This window comes from Amphiprion ocellaris, chromosome 19, assembly GCF_022539595.1.
Source record: "Amphiprion ocellaris isolate individual 3 ecotype Okinawa chromosome 19, ASM2253959v1, whole genome shotgun sequence".
NCBI classification, from domain to species: Eukaryota; Metazoa; Chordata; class Actinopteri; family Pomacentridae; genus Amphiprion; species Amphiprion ocellaris.
In genome coordinates, this window is record NC_072784.1 from 16,913,676 (window position 1) to 16,933,466 (window position 19,791).

The 19,791-nt window shown below is 36.6% G+C and overlaps 2 protein-coding genes across 9 annotated transcripts in view; both read left to right on the plus strand.

The window, feature by feature from the left end:
* The first annotated feature begins 1,548 nt into the window (after nucleotides 1-1,548).
* Nucleotides 1,549-8,938, plus strand: pctp (phosphatidylcholine transfer protein). Its single transcript, XM_023261698.3, has 6 exons — nucleotides 1,549-1,733; nucleotides 3,454-3,571; nucleotides 5,653-5,732; nucleotides 5,846-6,017; nucleotides 7,400-7,467; nucleotides 8,116-8,938. The coding sequence occupies exons 1-6, from the start codon at nucleotides 1,584-1,586 to the stop codon at nucleotides 8,188-8,190; spliced, it is 663 nt and encodes a 220-aa protein (XP_023117466.2). The 5' UTR covers nucleotides 1,549-1,583; the 3' UTR covers nucleotides 8,191-8,938.
* A 4,309-nt stretch (nucleotides 8,939-13,247) lies between these two features.
* LOC111562889 (RNA binding protein fox-1 homolog 3-like) overlaps nucleotides 13,248-19,791 on the plus strand; it is a 530,604-nt gene continuing 524,060 nt past the window's right edge. For 4 of the 8 annotated variants that reach the window (XM_023261666.3, XM_023261665.3, XM_023261668.3 and 1 more), the window contains exon 1: nucleotides 13,254-13,318. The gene's annotated coding sequence lies outside the window, so the exon portion shown is untranslated. Of the gene's footprint in view, nucleotides 13,319-19,791 lie in introns of all 8 variants that reach the window. The other 4 variants (XM_023261674.3, XM_023261671.3, XM_055005208.1 and 1 more) reach the window with 4 other exon arrangements.

Here is a 19,791-nt window from a genome sequence, read left to right on the forward strand (position 1 = left end):
TGATGCATTTTTATACTTCCTCTATACAAACCAAACTATGTGGCTGCAGTTTGTTCTACTCAGTAAAGACTTGCAATGATGTTTCCCATAGTGTGTGCATAACTCTAAAGTAGTCGTTAAAGTAGTGGCTGTATATTATGCAGCAGTATATGAAGCACACAACTGAAATCCTTGTATGGGTGCATATATAAAAGAATATATTGCATAGACAGATCAGGTTGTAGGCTAAAGACTCACCAGAAAGTCCTAAAGAAACAAATGCAGTCTTTTAAGATAAGAAAGTCTGTTCATTTGTGTTTAACTTAATTATAGTTGCTAAGTAACAGAGACTCAGTCTTCTATTTAATCTGACTGAATCCACTTCATTTATTTGTACTTTCATTTATTTTTACCTTTGTTTTTCCAAGTCTTTGGTTTAACATTTTGTATTGTATTTCTCACTGAGCCTTTTCCTAATTCAGTGGTTTCACCTCTACTGTTACTGTTACTAATGATGCTCATCAATGCAGAGTGTTTTGGCACTCTGCAGCTCCACCAGCTTTGCAATGGCTGTACAAGAGTCTTTGTGAGGTCCAGTTGCTTCACTATCTTAAATGGCTTATATGGTCATCAGTCTTGCTCTTGGAAGTCACCATACTCTCATAGATGCATTATCCTTTTGCACAATAAAACCTATATTTTAACCAAGCAGCAACTTCTGGTGCTGAAAAATAAGGCCAGCACGGAGTGCAGTTCCTTGAATGGCCATTTGAGGCTGCCTTCAAAAGCGAATCACTCCCAACAGTGAACAAATTTCTGTTTGTGAAATGCATATTTTGTGTTACTGTGGACATTGTTTATATGTTTGGTCAGTATTTTTGGTTTTTGAGCAATACTTTCTTCTGATTTATGACATATCATCTGTATTTGAACAAAACTGGGAAATCTGTAAAAAAAAAAAACAGTTAAAAAAATTACTCAGCATTTTTCAATCCATACTAGACAGAATTTTACCTTCAAATAATGGAAAGTGTCGGTAGAATCATGATGTTTTTGCTTAATTAACTACAGTAATCCAGTGCAATTTTATGGTCACAGATTGTACAAAGATAAACTGCTCTGTAAAATTACAGATTTTTGATATATAATTGTTCTTTCACATGATGACAAATATTTGGAAGATAGCAAATAGTTTTGCTGATTGGGATAGATTTTTAAAAATTGTGTAATTTTATGGTGAAATGTTGTGGAAAAAATATTGTTGGTGAAGATGAGTACATTATGTAAAGCTTTGGCCTGTTTTTTGTTTGTATAGTTAGCATGCAAATAAATATTTTTCTCCGTCTGTGGTTTTACTATTTATTATCTGCAATTTAACAAAACAGGGAGACTGTAAAAAAAAACAGTATTTTTTTGAAGCATTAACAAATAGAATTCCTGATATTCAGTTATTTATGTGCCAGCCCTATGATAGATCTCTGGAGTCGACCTTGACTGGTATAAATGTTAATTCCCATCAGCACAGTGAGCGTATGTGAGTCTGAGGTTCTTTTATTTTGAATGCAGAGACTGTTGCTGCTCCGGCTGCTTGACAGACGGCCTGAATGTCAGAGGACCGAGCCGTCATGTCGCTGATGTTCACGGATGAGGACTTCCAGGACGCCTGGAAGGAGCTGGACGAGCCGCAGCTGGACGGAGGATGGGAGCTCTTCACCGAGACGATGGGAGTCAAAATCTACCGGCTCTACGACAAGGTGGGAAATCTGAGAGAAAGTGCAGCTTCCGCGACAGGAAAGCTGCTCCACACTGACGGATGGAGGAGTTTGAATGGGCTCCAGCTTCCTCTGTCTGCCTGCAGCATCGCTTTCTATCACTGGCATACTCTCATATCCTCCCAAAACGTTGAACCGTTGTCTTATTTTGCATAATATATTTATTAGCAGCAAACATCGGGTGTCTGCTGTGATTTCCTAGCGGTCAGTCTGGGAAATATCCGGAAACCGAGCGACAGTGAGCAGTTTTTTCCTCACTGGTAAACCTGCTGTACCGGTTGAACCAAACTCCATTCACAAACCTGTCGGTTTAATGTTGCATCACCCTGTAGCTCATATTCACACATTAAAGTGGTGATGAAATATACTGATTAGCTCAGAAAGACCCACTCTTCAATCCGGCATACACCCCTAGGAAAATATCGCTAAACATAAAAATTATCTTGACATATTCTCTTGTATTACTGTAAATAATGTACGTTTTCTAACGGTTTGTAGCTGTATTATTTTTTTGAATAATTTACAGTTATTTGACAGATTTTCCTTGTTATGTTAAGTTACAGGTAGTAACTGGCAAAAAAAACAACAACATGTTAACTGTAAAACAAAACAAACCAAACAAACAAACAAAAAAAACAGGCCACAGCTGTAAAAATATCCATATCCAAAGTCTGTATTTTTTATAAATCGTAATCCATTCTTTTAGTGTTTGATCATAAAATGACACTATTTTTTAAATTGTATTTCATCAGCTATATTTCAGCTAAAAGTGTTATTTTTCAGATATTTGCTGTGATTTGAAATAAAATTATATATTAAGGACCGAAAAAACTGTGATTTAAAAAAACTGTTTTTCTACAGATTCTCCCTGTTTTTGTAAGTTACAGATAATAATTCCTAAAATCACAGAATAAAAGTGTTAATTTACATGTTGACTGTAAAAAAAAAAAAAAAAAAACAGCGTAAAAATTACATAGGTTTACTGTTAATTAATTGACTTAAAATATGATTATTTAATAAATAAAAGTTTCACGAATTTGGCAGCCTTTCAGACAACATTAAAGGTTTACCTAAAATGTCTAACACCGTATTTCATCACTAAAATGTAGAAAGCACTGAGAATCTGTTGCTCTGTGCTGTAAGTTTTTTTTCCCAGAAGCTAACTGAGCATCATCATTTAAGCTCTTCAGAGACAAAAAAGATTATGTGAAGTTTCACACATGTTGAAAGCCCTCCATATTTTAGCAATGTGTTGGAAAAATATGACTCCAGTTTTGATATTTTAGAGACAGCTCAGTGGAAGTAGCTCCTGCTTTGCTGGCAACAAACGTTCATCTTAAATGAATAATTTTAGCTTGTGAATTTCACGCACATTCAATATGATCACCAAAATCATTGGATAATATTTTCACATCCGTCCAAAATCATTGTTTAGGCTTGACAACGTTAAACAGCTGTTTGTGTGAATGGAGTTTGTTAAGACTTGAATTTACACGCATGTAACTGATTTTAAGTGTAATTTTTTTAGATTTATTGCATGAACCATTTAAAATTCTGACTTTTATCTGAACCTTTAAGTCAAGTCCAACACAGAGGGTGTCATGCCTACTGGCTCTAATCAGAGTTATGTGGTTTGGGATTAGTTACACACTGTGGGTGTGGCCTGCAGTTGGAAGACACAACTTTCATGTGCTGTTTGCAGGAAACTGGACTTTATGAGTACAAAGTCTTTGGTGTGCTCGCCACCTGCACTCCAGAGCTGTGTGCAGATGTCTACATGGACCTGACGTATCGGAAACACTGGGATGAATATGTGAAAGGTAAAAACAAAAGAGCTCAACCCAGTAAGGCAAAGTTCACACTCCTTTTCTTTTGCCATCCAATCCAATGTGTCCTTGTCTCTCTACTGTCAAAGAATCATAATTTATGTTATGTTTTTCTACATTCACTTCTAATAAATTACTTCTTTTTTTTAACATAATGCTCTGTATATATCATGCTAATTTTCTTATCCTTGTTTTCATGCACATCTACAGTAACCAGCAGGTAACATGTTGAAGTTCCAGTCTGTAGTCAAATACCTGAAATAATCCACATATACTAGATTAAATTTTTGTGGTAGTTTAACTAGCTTTTTCCCTCCGTTGTAGTGCGATTTTTGAAGTAGTTGTGTGTTCTGTGATGGTAGCAGAGCTGCTTTAATGTCTCCTTTACAGTAAATATGTATGAGTTTTACTGTATCATATTTGTCCCCTATCCAGCTGGTTTTATGACAGTTGTTTAAAGTCAATGCTGCTGAACACTGATGACAACAGTCTTTGCTGGGAGCAATTAGTTAAAGTGCAAAAACAATATCGGACATGGATATGGGAGCCAGAAATAAATTACAGATAATAACTAATAAAACCACAGAAAAAAGTTCTAATTTGAGCATGAAATTACACAGTTTTTACTGTATTTAAATCAGCAAAAACAACATATTTAAAGAGATATTTGCAGTTGTCTTCACAATTTTCAGTTTTTGAACATTTCATGTTTTTTATGTATTTTTTTCATGGCAAGTTTTATTTTTAATTATTTACAATGTGCTCTCCCCACTGTGCAGCTCAACAGTTGACATTTGGGTGTGTTAATTGAGCGCACAAGAGTAAAAGTAGCAGAAAAGCTAAATCAAGATGTCAGCAGTCATGAGGCAGATAAAAATAAAGAATAGGAATAAGATGCTCGTCAGTGTTCTCTTGCCCTTTTCTTACAGATCGGGCAACCACTACTGCAATGAGCCATGGTCCCGTGGTTGTTACAATATGTTGTTTGCTAGTAGCACAATAGCAAGACACTAAACTGATTCTGAAGCCATGTTCTAAATCAACCCATTGTTTACTCATTCCCTGTATACTAGACACTCAATAGGTGAGTCACAGTGAGCAGTTTTGTGTCTTCAGCATCAGTTGCTGAGTCACCTAATGGTCATTATGGACTCTGGAAATGTTAGGAGTTAGTGTACCAGCCATGGACAAGGCCTCAGCAAATAATCAAGTTAGAATCAAAATTGAATTTGAAACAATGCAATTAGGAAAATGGCAGTAGCTTCAATTTAGAATATACGTCATGCATCAAGTCTTACCCAGGACTGAAAATGTCATGTCAGTAGTTTTCATGCTTTCTTATCATCTTATGTGGTAGTGCTCCATTATATGCTTCAAATCTATCACACAGTGAATACTGAGCTAAAATTCATTGCAATTACATATTTTACGCTTATCCGTGAGCCCTACAATGGATGAAGCTTTTTTTTTTCCATTTTGATATTTTTGAATTCGTTATATAGTTTATAAATTTACACACAAAGAATGCTGGACACTAAATCTAGTTCACAACACAGTAAAAGGAAACTTATTTCAGATACGTCTTTGATCTAAATGACACTGAAAAGATAAATTGAAGAAATAACCTTTTTCTTAATGGATACTAATTTAAAATGAAAATAAAGTTGAGGATCTTCAGGTCTTTAACAGGGGAGTAACTGCAGTTCTTGTGACCTCAGCCAATTGCGGTGCCAAATGAGCTTTACTCTGCACAAACAAACATAGTGTTGGAAGGAGAAATGTTCTGATAGTAAGATTACAGATTTTAATTCACTGAGCTGAAACACAACATGTCTGGTTCGCTTAGATTTGTGTGTGAGAGACCTACAGCTTGGGAAGTTTTAAAACATTTTCCTTTTACTTCCTGCATGTACAGTTTGTTAGATACATAACTGTACTAATGTCTTTTCAAGTGTAGCCTACTGAAGATGGACAATTATTTATTTCAAAATCTTTTCCTTCCAAGTATGTCATGTATCCACTCATTTGCAGCTGATGCTTATTGCTTTGAATCTAACATTTTTGTCATTTTTCAGAGCTGCATGAGAAAGACTTTGATGGACAATCAGCAATATACTGGGAAGTGAAATACCCATTTCCTCTGTCAAACAGAGATGTATCCTTCTGGCTCACAGAAACGCTGGACAGGTATTTTTTCCTCTCTCTGAACTTCAGATATGGTTTATAGAGCTGAAAACAGGGTTTGTTCCCTAACAGCTCAAACCTCAGTATGTGTATGTGAGGGAACGCAGAGACCTGGATGTGGATGGCAGGAAGATCTGGGTGATCCTGGCCAGGAGCTCACCACAGACGGCATGTGCAGAAAAGAGCAGCGTGCTGAGGGTCAGAGATTATAAGCAGAGCGTTGCCATGGAGAGCGACGGATCCTCTGGAACTAAAGGTAACACAAGATGAGGGAATACAATGATACAGCTGCCACTTCGTTTGAATAAAATGGTGCTAAATTGAATGTAAAGTGATTAACAGTTCATTTTAATTATCTGAAAGCAGCTTGACAGACAATTAATTGTCAACTAAGTACATAATGGATTAATCCTTGAAGCCATTTGTGGAGCACAAAATGTGGAGCATTGTGGGCTTCCAGCTTTGGAGCTTCTTACATCACAAAACACTGAATACATTTAAGTCATGTTATGGAAAATACAGGCGAAATCACAAAATGGTCAAGTTGATTTTCAACACAGTCATACATTACAACATCAAAACTCAGCTTGTTAGTTTTTCAGTGAAGATATACTATGCAGAAGCATTCCGACTTCTGTTCCTGCTCATTGCCACCAGAAGCACTGCAAGCTACTGTTGTGTTGAGGTTACATTTATTGTAATGGCAAGCTAACTAAGCTAACAGCCAGTACCAACCTGTCTGACAGAAAACAGGACCACTCTATGCCACTGTTCACCAATATCCGCTCCTTCAGCACCTGCCAGTAGATGAAAGCCAACCCCAGATCCATTTCCATTTTGGAACAGGCTTTGTCCACTTGGTGTTTTGCCCCAACATATGAGGTGTGATTATAAAGTTCCCAGACTGCACCTATACAAATCAAATGTAGTCTTCTTGTGCAGTGACACACTGCTCCCAGTGCTCCTGCAACACTTGTAACAACCCCTGGAAGTCCTGTCATGTAAAATGTGAAGCACCAATGTGATAGTTGCTGAATCTCCCAAACTGTGTCAAAATGGCATCTCTTCAACTTCAGTTTCATTTTGGAGAAGAGGAAGAAGTCACAGGGATCCAAATTTTGTGAGTAGGGTGAGAGGAGAGTGACAGTTGTGTTGTTGTCCCAACCTCGTATGTTATTGACTGGAGGCTGCACATCCACTGCCCAAAGGTTGCAGCCTAGAAACTTCCCAAAAGCAGCAAAATAAGAACAGAATGCAGGCAGGCATGGTATCTGTAAATATATTGAGCGGAAACATGTTTATTGGCATTGGTAGCCCTTAACCCGATCTACTCCAGGATCTTAAAAGTATACCACCTCACACTTCTTGTGGGTTATAAATGATGTTTGAAAGAATTGCTCTTGTGTGAGTATATACGTTAGCTTTACATCTTGCATATTGTACCTTTAAAGTTTGCCCCAAATCTTTAATTCAAACAATAGAACTTTGTGTTTGTGTCAACTTTTTGAATCAACTTAGGATGTTGTTTTGATGTTGATAACTTTCTTTACCCCCTTTTTTCACATTTAATAAAGTAAGCTAAGTTTAAATTAAGATTACAGAAAACTTAAATGGCAAATAACATGTGCTGTGTTTCAGTTTTCATGAACTACTTTGACAACCCTGGTGGTATGATTCCTACCTGGCTGGTGAACTGGGCTGCGAAGGTGAGTTTAGTCAGATTAATTTCACATACTACATTAACACATTTTTCTCACTGCAATACACACAAACAATGCAAGCAGAAGACATTTGGAGCTTTACATATAAGAAAAATTTGCCTTTTTAAACTTGATTAAAGTAGCTTAAGGGGACTGAACCACACTGACCAGCTACAGATGGATCACATGCAAAGAATTTCCTCACTGGGATAAGCTGAGTGTACGTTTACTGTGAAATACAAAGATTTACCCTGTGCTCATAGGCTTAATTAGCATTGTGTGAACTTGTTGGCTTGAATGCAACTGCCATGGAAATGTCGAAGAAAACATTTCCCACCAGCTCATCACAACGCGCATATGTTCATTGTTGACCTGGTTTAACGGATCTTTAATGAAGGTTTTAAAAGAGTTCACTGACAGGCCCCTGAGAGCTCCATCTGTCTGTTTGCTTTATGGTTTTCCGTCATTGTTTGCAGATGTGTTGCATGGTGACGTCAACAGATCCTCTCTGCCTGCCCCTCCTAGGTGGGTCTTCCTGACACATGTCCATGATGCTCACTGACAGAGATGCTCTTTGTGTGTGTGTGTGTGTGTGTGTGTGTGTGTGTGTGTGTGTGTGTGTGTGTGTGTGTGTGTGTGTGTTGTTTTGAACAGAGCGGAGTTCCAGCTTTCTTAACAAACATGCAGAAGGCCTGCAGCAACTACGCAAACTACTGCCAGAAGAAATGAATGCAGCTGATGAAGTGCTCAGGGGCTTTGATCCATTTTATTACTGATTTGGGAGGTGTTTTACAGGTGTATGATTAGATTTCTGTACATGGTGAATGTGGCATGTTGTGGGCTGCTACTTGCTGACATAGCATGGTCTTAACTCAGGCATGATATGCATGACCGGCCACCCTCATTCAAAGGCTGGTGTGAATCAATTCTGTTCCATTGTGATGTGTTTCCCATTGCTGTGCTGTCGTGTTTGTGCAATCTCCATAAGCTCCTGGATTTAGGAGCTTTCCTAGCATATTTTTTAATCAGATGTTTATAGAAAATGAAAACAGATTATTCCTTTGGGATGGTGGTGAAACATGTGGTGAAACAAATTGAATATTCTTGCCTAGATTTTTACCTCCTCTTTGCGTTGTTTTAAATTTGTTTACTGTACATGTTAAATACAGTCTATTTTGATTTTATTGTACATTTCATCACACTGGGATCATTTCATTGATCAGTTCAGTTCACTGGAATTCACTGATTTGTCACAGTGAAGTGTAAAATGACAAAACTTGTAGTGGGTTCACGTCTTATGCAGTGGTGCATATGGTCAAAGATACAAAGTTATCTCATGTACTGTGATGATTTAGGCTGTAAATCAGTACCTCTGTGCTGCTGTTGGTACAGATGAACATGGTCTGATCATGAATAGCCTATTACTATGTAATACTGCTGTGTTATTGACACAAATAAACGTCATCATTGCAATCCATGATGTAAACTGTCATTATTATTACACTCTATTTATATATCAGTGGGTGTATATGTTGTCATGCAGCATACAATGACTGCTATAGTGGAATGTTTAGTGCTAACATTGCTAATCAAATATATTATAAATACTACCGTAACCATGACATATTTTACTTTATGTTGCTCAATGATAGATACTGATTAAAATAAGTGCTGCGATTAGCAGATATGCAGTAACCCATTCACTCTTCTTCCAAAAATTTGATAGTATATTTAGTGACTTATTAACTATGATTGTATTGTTACATAACTGTCAGTCAATCAAGTGCCATGCCATTCAGTGTAGGCGATCATTTCTCTCCATCTAATCAGATCTTTGCTTTCTGAATTGTGACTGTTGCCTGTTCCATGTGTCGCCATGATGTCAGTCCATCTGTCATTTTCCTTCTCTGTCTGCCTCGTCCTCTCTTCCCATTAATTTTTCCAGTTGTGACAATATATTCTAGGGTCTCTTTCCTTTCGATGTGTCCAAAAAATGTTGCTTGCCGTTTCCTAATTTGGTTCAACAGCGTATACTTTGTGTTTTGTAATTTTAAAACATCTTCATTGCTTATTCTGGCCGTATAAGATAAATGTATCATGCGTTTGTAAAACCACATCTCTACTGCAGTGATTTTGTTTGACATTTTATTATTTATAAATATAAAATTATATTTGTTCCAAGATTCCCATCAGTACATCAGAACTGGCAGGATTTAACAGCTGAGAGTCCTCATATGGATGCTAATTGCTATTTTCTTATTTGTCAGTACATTTTTCATTTTAATAAATGCTGTTCTTGCCATTGCTCTTCTACATCTGATATATGTTTCACGCCTCCCATCTCATGTCATTCATGAACTGAAATAGTTAAAACGATGAACCCGCTTCAGTATTTCTTGGTCTAATTCTATGTTACAAGTTAGGATGATATTTTTATTTGAAATTACCATTACTTTTGTTTTCTTTTTGTTTAAAGACAGACCAAATTTTTGCTCTTTGTATTAATTATAGATAGTATGGTTTGCAAGTTTTCTTCACTGTTTGATGTCAGCATTGTGTGATCTGCATAACACATGTTATTTATGTTATAACCTCCGATGGATACTCCTGGTAAACCTTGTATTTTCCTCATGATGTTTTCACTGTACAAGGAGAACAGGTAAGGCGACAGCACACATCTCTGTCTGAGTCCACATTTTATTGTTTGTTTTTCACTAATTTCATTGTTTAATCTCACTGTGGCACTTTGTTACCAATACATTTTTAAATTTTTTTTTCTATGCATAACTAGTCAAAGCATAATGTCTTAGCAGATTTTGGAAGCCATGCTCTTGCCAGGTAAATGGTTTTTGTTCTGATCTGTCGGGGAGTGAAACCCTACACAGTAAATACCATATACAATATAAAAAGTAATCAGATCCTTAAGAAAAGTAGCATCCTGCATGGAAAATCCTACTTAAGTACAAAACAGCAAAAGGTAGAGTATACAAGGGGAATTTCTTTGGTGTTTCTGACTGATACATTATTATTGGATTAGATGATGGACAATCAAACATTATTGTGCCATCAGCATGTTACTGTTTTAGCTCCTGCAGGTGGCGCTAGTTTGAACTACTCTATATACATTTTTATATATAGTGACAACAGAAAGAAGAAAGAAGCAAAAATTCTGATACTGAAATTTGTTATCAATATTTTTTCTCTCTAATCTAGGATTTTTTTTGGTGAAATATTAAATATTTTTTAAAAATGAAACCATGGAAGAAGTTTAAAGAGAAACGTTACTGTTTGGGAAAGAACAACTCATAGACATCTGAAATGCGTCCTGACTAGTTTAATCTTTAACAATGTCTTACATTTTAAAAGCTTGTACAAGTAACTAAAGCTGCCAGATAAATAGAGTCGAAAGTTTGATATTTCCCTCTGAAATTGAGTGGTATGGAAGCATAAAGTGGCGTAAAATAGAAATACTCAAAGTACGAGTATGTCAAAATCGTACAAAAGTTCAGTACTTGAGTAAATGTTGGCTGTTTCATCACTGCAATTACACAAACACTTCTGCTGTCAAGATCTTTACACAGTGTGAAACTGATGGATGCAAATGATGCCTACTTACTATAAACCTTAAACGACACTGACAGAATACATAAACAGCATTTGAATTATGCATGAAAGCTTTATTTTTAAGCCTAAAGCATGTGTTTCTTCAGATTCTTCAACATGAGGTGCCTCTAACAACCTCTCATCATCAAGCCACTTCACACTGTAATTTTTTCCTTAATGCAAACAATGCTGAGTGTTGAAAGATTTGATTATATCATCATAAACATCATCATCAAGAATGAATACACAATGAAATTTAAATGTCACTCTTTTTGATTTTTTCAATAGGTGGCATGGAATAACTAACCAAGCAAACTCATTTGCACTTGAACGCCTCAAGGAAGTCAAATTTTCTCATTAAACACAAGCTCGTTTGCTTATATCATGGCCTCAGAATAATCACATTCGCAGCAACACTTCTAAATAACTACACATTTCCTTCACTGACTTCAAACGCCTGACAGAGGAAGGCTGAATATTAAACATAAACACTAGAATTTGACACTAGACTGTGATATCGATCCAATATCTGTTGGAAAGTGTTGAACAGATCTTTTGTTTACGCACAGATATTCGCGCATGCGCAGACGTGGGCAGCCAATCAGCCACACGTGTGCTGACCGGGGTTCGTGCTGCTACAGGTAAGGGCTATATTTATGCAGTGTTATGTTCACGTAGAATATATATATATATTTTTTATCTTTCAGTGCATTAAGTAAACGTTCCAGTTGGCTTTAAAGCGGTTGTGCTCTTCCTCTTTATATTTTTGAAACTGGAATGAAATTGTTGAATAGTTTTTGTTGTAGCTTCGTGTTAAAGATGTCTACTTTAACAAGCCAGCCCCTTAACTTGTCACTGTCATGTTTGTAACTGCGACATTTCAGCTAAGCGGCTGCTCCTGGAGAGGTTTGTTTTCTCTGTTTCTTTGACGGCAGTGTCAAAAATAAACTTTATATTAGTAAACACGCTGTTGTCTGTTAAAGGTTAGTAGAGTACACGCGAGTTTTGAAAACAGCAGGACGTCAGCTTTATGTCAGTGAGGCAATTAGAAGACGACGACAAACAGGTGTGTGCTGCTGATTGAAACCAGGCTGGATTTAATCCGAAGAGATAGTTTGACTAAGCACCACATGTAGTCAGTCTGACAACAGTTTAGTGAGGGCGGGGCTCTGTGTCTTTTGACTCTACCTTAGCTCTGAGTTTTATTAACCCAAGGCCAAACCTTTCTAAGGTGAGAAATATGTGAGAAATATGACTGAAAAAAATAAAACACACACAAAAATTCAAAGTATTGGTTCTTCGATATGTGATTATCAAATTGTACAAATTCTCTTGGATGTAGGAATAACAATATTGCACATATCAATGGTTTGACGCAGATTCTTACATGGGCAAAAATGCCACTAAAGTACTAAAATTGCACAGATTTGTATATGTAGAATAAATTATATTGTACACATATTTATAATGTGCAAGCTTGAATGTATTGATATTGCACCAAAATGAAGTATGGCATTTTTTGGTGTTTGGTCTCCTGGGAGATGGAAATATGAATGGAAGCTAAGTGCGAGCCATGATGTTTACCTGAAAAAACAGGTGTGGAAGGAGGAGTCATAAGGTTAACACCATTACATTTTATTTAGTTTAGTCCACTTACTTGAATTTTCCTTGAATTTTAGATAGTAATCTGAAATCTTGCTGCCATCCTACTGTATACTGCAAATATATGTTTTTTGAATATCTATAAACCATTACTGTAATCTGCAACAAAATGCAGGTGACAGCACATGAAACTTAAAAATATGAATCAAAGTGATATCAGAGTGAACTTATGGATCTAGGATATACTTAATGTAGAATATAAACCTAGTGTATACCGAGGAACATACCAAAATAATCACAAAGTTTCATAAACATCTTCAAAACACCTTGAATGTCAGTTGCAGCCCAAACCACATCACAGAGAAATACTGACTATTCAAAATAAACATACTCTGCCACTAGCTTGTAAATATCCAAATAAAAGAATAAAATATTATTAAATAATGAGGACCATGACTTTAATGAGATAATAGAAATTACACTGTCGTTGCCCAGGTGTCATTCTGAAGGAGATGCTCTCCCATGAAATGTAAACACTCATAAAGAAAACTGAGCAGAGATGTTGCTTCTTTACCCAACAGATGTTTTCCCAAGATGGTGTGTTTTCTTCCCAAAAAGAGCAAATGAAAGCAGACAACCAGATTCTGAGAAGGTTAGTGTCCTTTGTTGTTTATGTTACTGCTGCAGCAACAATTCCTCTCTGCAGGAAGAACCCTGAACTTAGCACTGTGTATCTGTTGTTTGAATGGTATAGTTCATGCAAAATGCACATAGGTACGATAACACTGCAGTCATATGGGACAGTTGAGTATTAATCACTAAAATTGTAGTATCAATCTGCTGCTAGAACAGCCTCTACTCTTCTTAAAAGGCTTACTGTACCACAGATTTTGGAACCAAACCTGTACTAGAAGTGTGGATATGTATTACATGCTAGTATTCTGTGTTTTAATCAAGTTCTTATATTTATAGTGAGAGATGTTGAGTTTGAAAAGTGGCCACTCCTAGTGTTGTGAGGGATGCTGATTCTACAGTGGTTTGCTGCTGCTCTGAGACCTTATGTTTTTTTTTTTTTTTTTAAATACTAGCAGAAACTGCTTGATATTGGTTGGCCAGTCTACGCTAAAGATTGAACTGCCATGTCAGTGCTGCCTAATACATGATATGCAAACCTGATGCCAGTTAGCCAACTTTATGACAAGTAATCTCATGAATGTAGACTTTTGTTTTCTACCTTAATTGTCAATGTAGTGCAAGAAAATGAGCTTCAACAAGCAAGGATTAAAATATTGTGGTCCTTTCTGTGACTGAGTTACATGCTTTTTAACCGTTATATAAATGCTTGTTGATAGAGCAGCTGGCATTCAAAGGCTGTTAAATCAACGCCAAGAAAAGCACTGAGAGTGCAGTACTCCACCAAGGCTGCTCAGTCGTATAATTTCTGATGGCTGAAATCGTGAAAAAATTCATGGCAGAAATAACAGCACTATAGAATGCAGCCATTTAATATAGATGAACCCACAAACAAAATTACCTTCCTCTGAGCACAGGCATGTGTTATGCATGTTATGTATGGATACAAAATTGTGTGACCTAAATATGTAGCAGGTGGCAGGAATTGATGGGACCCACAAATTAATCAATTATTCCTTGTATAATTTCCAACAGATATGTTCCGATAAGTCCGTAGCGGTTGTTTCGTCATAGGATCGCAATTGTGATCGTCAGCAGGCAGCTGATGTAGCGTTCACTTGTTGTCATAGTTACAGTGACGCCGTGACACTATCTTGCAATGATACAGAAATCTTTAACAAATCCGTGGATCCAGACTATAAGCCGCATCACTGCCAAAATCTAATCACTTGGTCCTTGTGTCATTTCTGACTTTTCATGAAAATTTCATCCAAATCCGTTAGTCCATTTGTGATTAATGTTGCGAACAGACAGACAGACATACACCAGTCGTCACATAAGTCTGCTGTTCCTTGGCGGATTAAGAAATTGAATAGTTGCACATGCATTTGGATTTGTTGATTGTCATAACACATTCAATAATACAAATTATTAAGTTCAAACCATATTATTTACCAGGAATACTCACTGACATCTACCACGATCCCCATTCTGCCAATTTATGCTAATATGTGCAGTTTCTCTGTTATAGGGACACTATTGCTTTGGGTAGCTCAAATAATAGCACCTGCTGCATCAAAAAGCATATATGAAGCGGCTTTGAATGCAACTAAAAAGGACAAGAATAGTTTCATGTTCATTTATGTCAAGCGCATATTTGTGCACTACATTTGCAATCAGTGTAGAGATAAAAATGTATACATGTTTTAAAGGTGAGTCATTACTGATGTGACAGCGTGGTGGCCAACCAATATTAAGTGGATCCTGCTGCTGCACGTGTGTGTGGTATACGATAGTAAAATGCAAGCGTCATGTCATCTGAAGGCACCAAAAACACGGTTGAATAAGCCTATGTCACTACACCAGGAGTACTGCTTGCAGTGGCGTCTTTTTACGTTGCTATTTTGTTCTGCAGCATCAGAATATCTTCTGCACCTATTTATTTAAGTTATAGCAGGGTTTTTCTTGCAGTGTGGAATTTGATCCTTTAAAAAAAGTGATTTTTAGCCAGTCCTAAAGTGGAGAAGAACTCAGAGTACTTTTGTTTAAAAAATTGGGCTTTCATTTTTTTCAAGCATAATTGACAAAATTGTTTATCAGATTTTTTTTTTTAAACACAAGAAAATACACGGATATCTATCAAATAAGATCACAGAGTTTCTTTTCCTTTACTCTACGTGGTCTGATGATTCTTATTGTCAAGCATAGTCATCCCTCAAAGGCCTATTCTGAATGTGGAAAGACCCTGTGTAGCAGCCAACACTGTATAGTACACAGCTGTTTTCATTCCTGAATAGCCAAGTGGTGGTTTTCTTTGTTTAGCTTCCATGTTATCTCTCAGTTAGAACTGCACCTTAAGATTCTTTAGAAATACCATCCCCAATATACTGTCTAAACCCACATTTTGCTGCTGCAGAGCAGTTCTCAGTGGAAACAATGAATTATGGGGTCATTTCCTTGTTGCTCCTATAATCCCCCCGATTGCTTCTCTGCCACGGAGTTAAAAGTAAAAACCAGGACAGAGACCTTTATCCCCCTGTGCTATGACACACCCTCCCACCAATGCCCTGTTTAGTTTTTTTTTTCTTGTCTCTGCTGATGAGTCATGAAACTGAAGTGTTGGCCCAGATGTTTCCTGAGGGAAGAAGATGGTTGCAGTTTCCTATGAGCTCACTTTGCTGGTGGTGCAGTGATGATTTTGATGGGGTTTTGTTTTATTCGCCTGTTGTTTTGTCTGTTTACCATTATAGAGGTACTGGATTTTTGCACTGATTCTTCTCTGGTGGTCCTCTTCAGATAAAAATTAGTTTCAAAAGACCACCAAGCACTTTTATAGGAAATCTAAGACTTAAAAGTTTGATTTACATTTCACAGGAAAGGGCTTTTGTCTACATAACCACAGTCACCATTTATTAAGATTAAGATTAATAATGAAAATCTCAGCCACATCTGCAGATTTAAAATTTTTGCTTTGAGTTGACAGAGTAATCAGAGTCTTACTTTTATGAGGTCTGGCTTTAGAGAAAGGCTAATAAAAAATCCACAATGGACAGTGATGATCCCCACCAATAATATTATTAATAGACATGAGGAAAATGGTAAATAGCAGCACTGCAGTCAACCAGATCAGCTGTGCACAACTTAAAAACAAGCACATAATAAAATCAAGTAAATAACAAGAAAATGAAACAAGTACAGTATAAAGCAATGTAAGGAGCCTTTAAAATAGAAAAGTGAGAGGTCACTGACTGTTCACTGAATTTCTTCAAACAACTCATTTCACAGTTTCTGGCTTTTGATCTAAAATGCTCTGTCACCTCTGGTTCTCAGCTTCAAGAACAAATAAAAGGCCTCAGCTGAGAATCTCAGGCTCCGTCCTGGCTTATATGCAACTAAGAGATCAGGTATAACACAGAAAGAGGCCACATGGACCGAGATTTTCATGCCTTTTAAGAATTTAGCATTATCAGTCTGCAGACAGTATATGCAATGATTCAGGGTTAGTTTGTCTGAAAGAAACTTATGCATGTTCCTTTTATTTCTGGCCATCTGATGAATGAAGTATCTACCAGGCCTAAGTAAATGAAACCCCAATTTGCCAAACAAGTTTTTTTTTGTTCCTTAGTACATTGCATCCAAAATAACTGAGGAAGACCAAGTATCAGCGTTTCACATTGGGAATCCACTCCTGTCATGTTTCTTCAGTCGGTTTTGTTGCAGTTTAGCAGACCTTAGTAGTTTTCTGAAACTATTTATATTGCACTTTGAATATGCTTAAAAGAGGTAATCTTGTTTTGCGTGTGTCAGAAGAGGCAGAACATGAACAGCTTGATTTTTACCATCCAGTACCACTGTGTTCAAGAGTGCATTTACGGAAAGGTTACTCTGACAGCTCAATCCCATCTTTGATGTTTGTGCTCCCTCTGCTGGTGAAAGATGCACATTGACTAAAGTCTTGGTGAACGGACCTGCTGAGAGCAATACATTGTTAGGTGCTTCATTTTAAGATTTTATTTTATTTTTTTTACTTTGCCATTATGACCTGGAATATCTGTAAACATGAACAAAGTGTATGCTATTTTAAAAGTCTGAGATGCAAACAAAGGCAGTCAATATTTAGTATTGGTTTAGCAAAGCTCACTTTTATGCTATTTATCAGGCCTTAGCAGTTTATATACATCCAGTAAGATTTAGGTTCATGCTGTGAAAGATCTGTGTTAATCCTAATGCACTTTCATTTATTTGATTCATAGGTCAAATATGCTACTGAAAATTAGTCAATATTATGAATGATTAAATTTTTTCAGTAGTATCTAAAGATGTCACAATATCAATACAATAAACAGGGACAAAAGCTCCAAAACATGTAAAGACAAAGCATTTACTCTTTTTCAGTCAACTGCAAGCAGAAAAAAGAAAACCAGCTTTTCAAAAAGAAAAAATACATATTACATTTTTCTGGATGATAACATCAAATGCAGTTTATTAACTACAAGGCCTCAAGTATACAGAAATATGAAGACTGCTATGTAATTCTATGCATGTTTTGTTCTACAGTGTTGTGATATTTGTCAAAAAAATTGGAAAAGCATACAAGGATAAGCTTAAAGGTCTAAGGCAGATAATTATATTGATCCGCTTGTGTCAAATCATAAAATTTAGGTCATATACAACTATTTAATGTAAAACAATGTTTCCAAACTCTGTTGTCGACATTTGCAGTTTTTCTGACAATTATTGGAGCCTAAAATGAAAATATGTCAGAGAAACATCAGTGTCGGCAGGACTAATCTCTGCAAACAGTGACTCTCATCTTGGATTCTGATTTTAATTTTCTAATTTGATCTGAAACGCTGAAATCCAGTTTCATCTTTCATCTTCTCATCAGTTTGTGTGGGAAAACGGGAGTAGCAGTGACAAAAATCAGATGCTTAGATCCCACTTTAATGCAATATTTTATCCCCTGGAATGTCTTGGTTGAATAATATTCATTCCTGGAGTCTCTCCACTGCCAGTCTTGCACAAATGGAAGACAAATATATTTCTTGGCGGACCATTGTGTTTCAGAGTGAGGTTCTTTTGATTGGGAATATACAGGGCTAATTAGCTTAAGAAAGTGATACAGTTTTCCTGCTGGACTTGTGCTGGCCGTTAACGTCAGCTCAGATTTCCCAGGTGCCTCACTGTCTGCCAGAGGTAACCAAATAATGGCTCCACTTGGAAGCCTATTTTTCAATGTCGTTTTTTTTAGTGATTTTAATAGATCACTATTAGAGATATTGTTGTACTCAAGGGAATCCTTGATCCTGGATAGACTTTTGTGTTTTTTCTTCTTTGCCTACACTCTGCTGTGCAAATCCGCTATATTTTGTGGAAGGCTCTCTGCTCCATTATGCATGCAGATTCACATAAAGGCACAATGTGAGCCAATTTATATGTATGACTGGTGATACCAATTTCAGTGCTTGAAATAGTTTTTTTTTTCTCAGCCGCAGAATGAAAGAAAAATCCTGTCGTTTACTGTGATGTAATGACGTTAATGCCTCGTGCATGTACATGAGTTAACATCTTCGTGCCTTTGTATGAATTACTTGGTCATAATCTTCCAAACTGGAAACAGTGAAAGTATTTGTGGTGTTGTACACATGAAATTGATGGAAGCAGCTGTGCCCAGGTTGAAAGAAGGAGTCTGACAAATCCTGCCTTTCTCCTTCTTGGCTGGTTGCTGTGTCAAGTCGGCGTACGTGGATTGTTGGCATTGGAAAAACTACAAAAGTTGTGAGACACAGCTGGCACAGTTTACACATCGGAGAGGTGTGTGATTCTGCCTTTTGAATTTTGAAATGTTATTATGATATGTAAGCTTTTGTCCTGATACAAGAGGCTTTTTTGGAGTGTTATTGACTTAATTAACTTATGAAAAACCTTTTGCCTTGTCATGTTATAATTTTCAGTTATTAAATTTTAAACTATAATAATATGCAAATAGTTTTATTAAAGACACTTTTGTGTCTAACTCTGCGGATAAACACTGATGTTAATAAAGAGCTTTTTTGACAAATGGAAGAATGAAGAATCCTGGATACCCTCCTTCAGGTCACATAAGTTACATAATGCAACTCAACGCAACATTTTTAATTTTAGCACAGCTGCATTTCTCTTACCAGCTTTCGGTTGAATAAATCAAACAGTGAACATTTTGAGGTAATTCTACCTTAGTGAATGATAATTCATCAAGCTGTACTAAGCTTAAGTGGTTACTCAGATGACTGATGTCCTATAAAAGAAGGAGTTGTCTTCAGGCGGAGTAATTTAGATATAATCTACATATGTGTTCTGTTTGGAAACTACAGAAAAGTCATGTTTTTTTCATTTTTTTTCCACTGGTGCAACTGTAGATTCCACATGATTTGTTTGAATAAAATATGAAGGATTTTTTGCCGTATCCCAAAGAAAGTTTAGCTAGCGGCAAACAAAAAAGAAAAAAAGTTA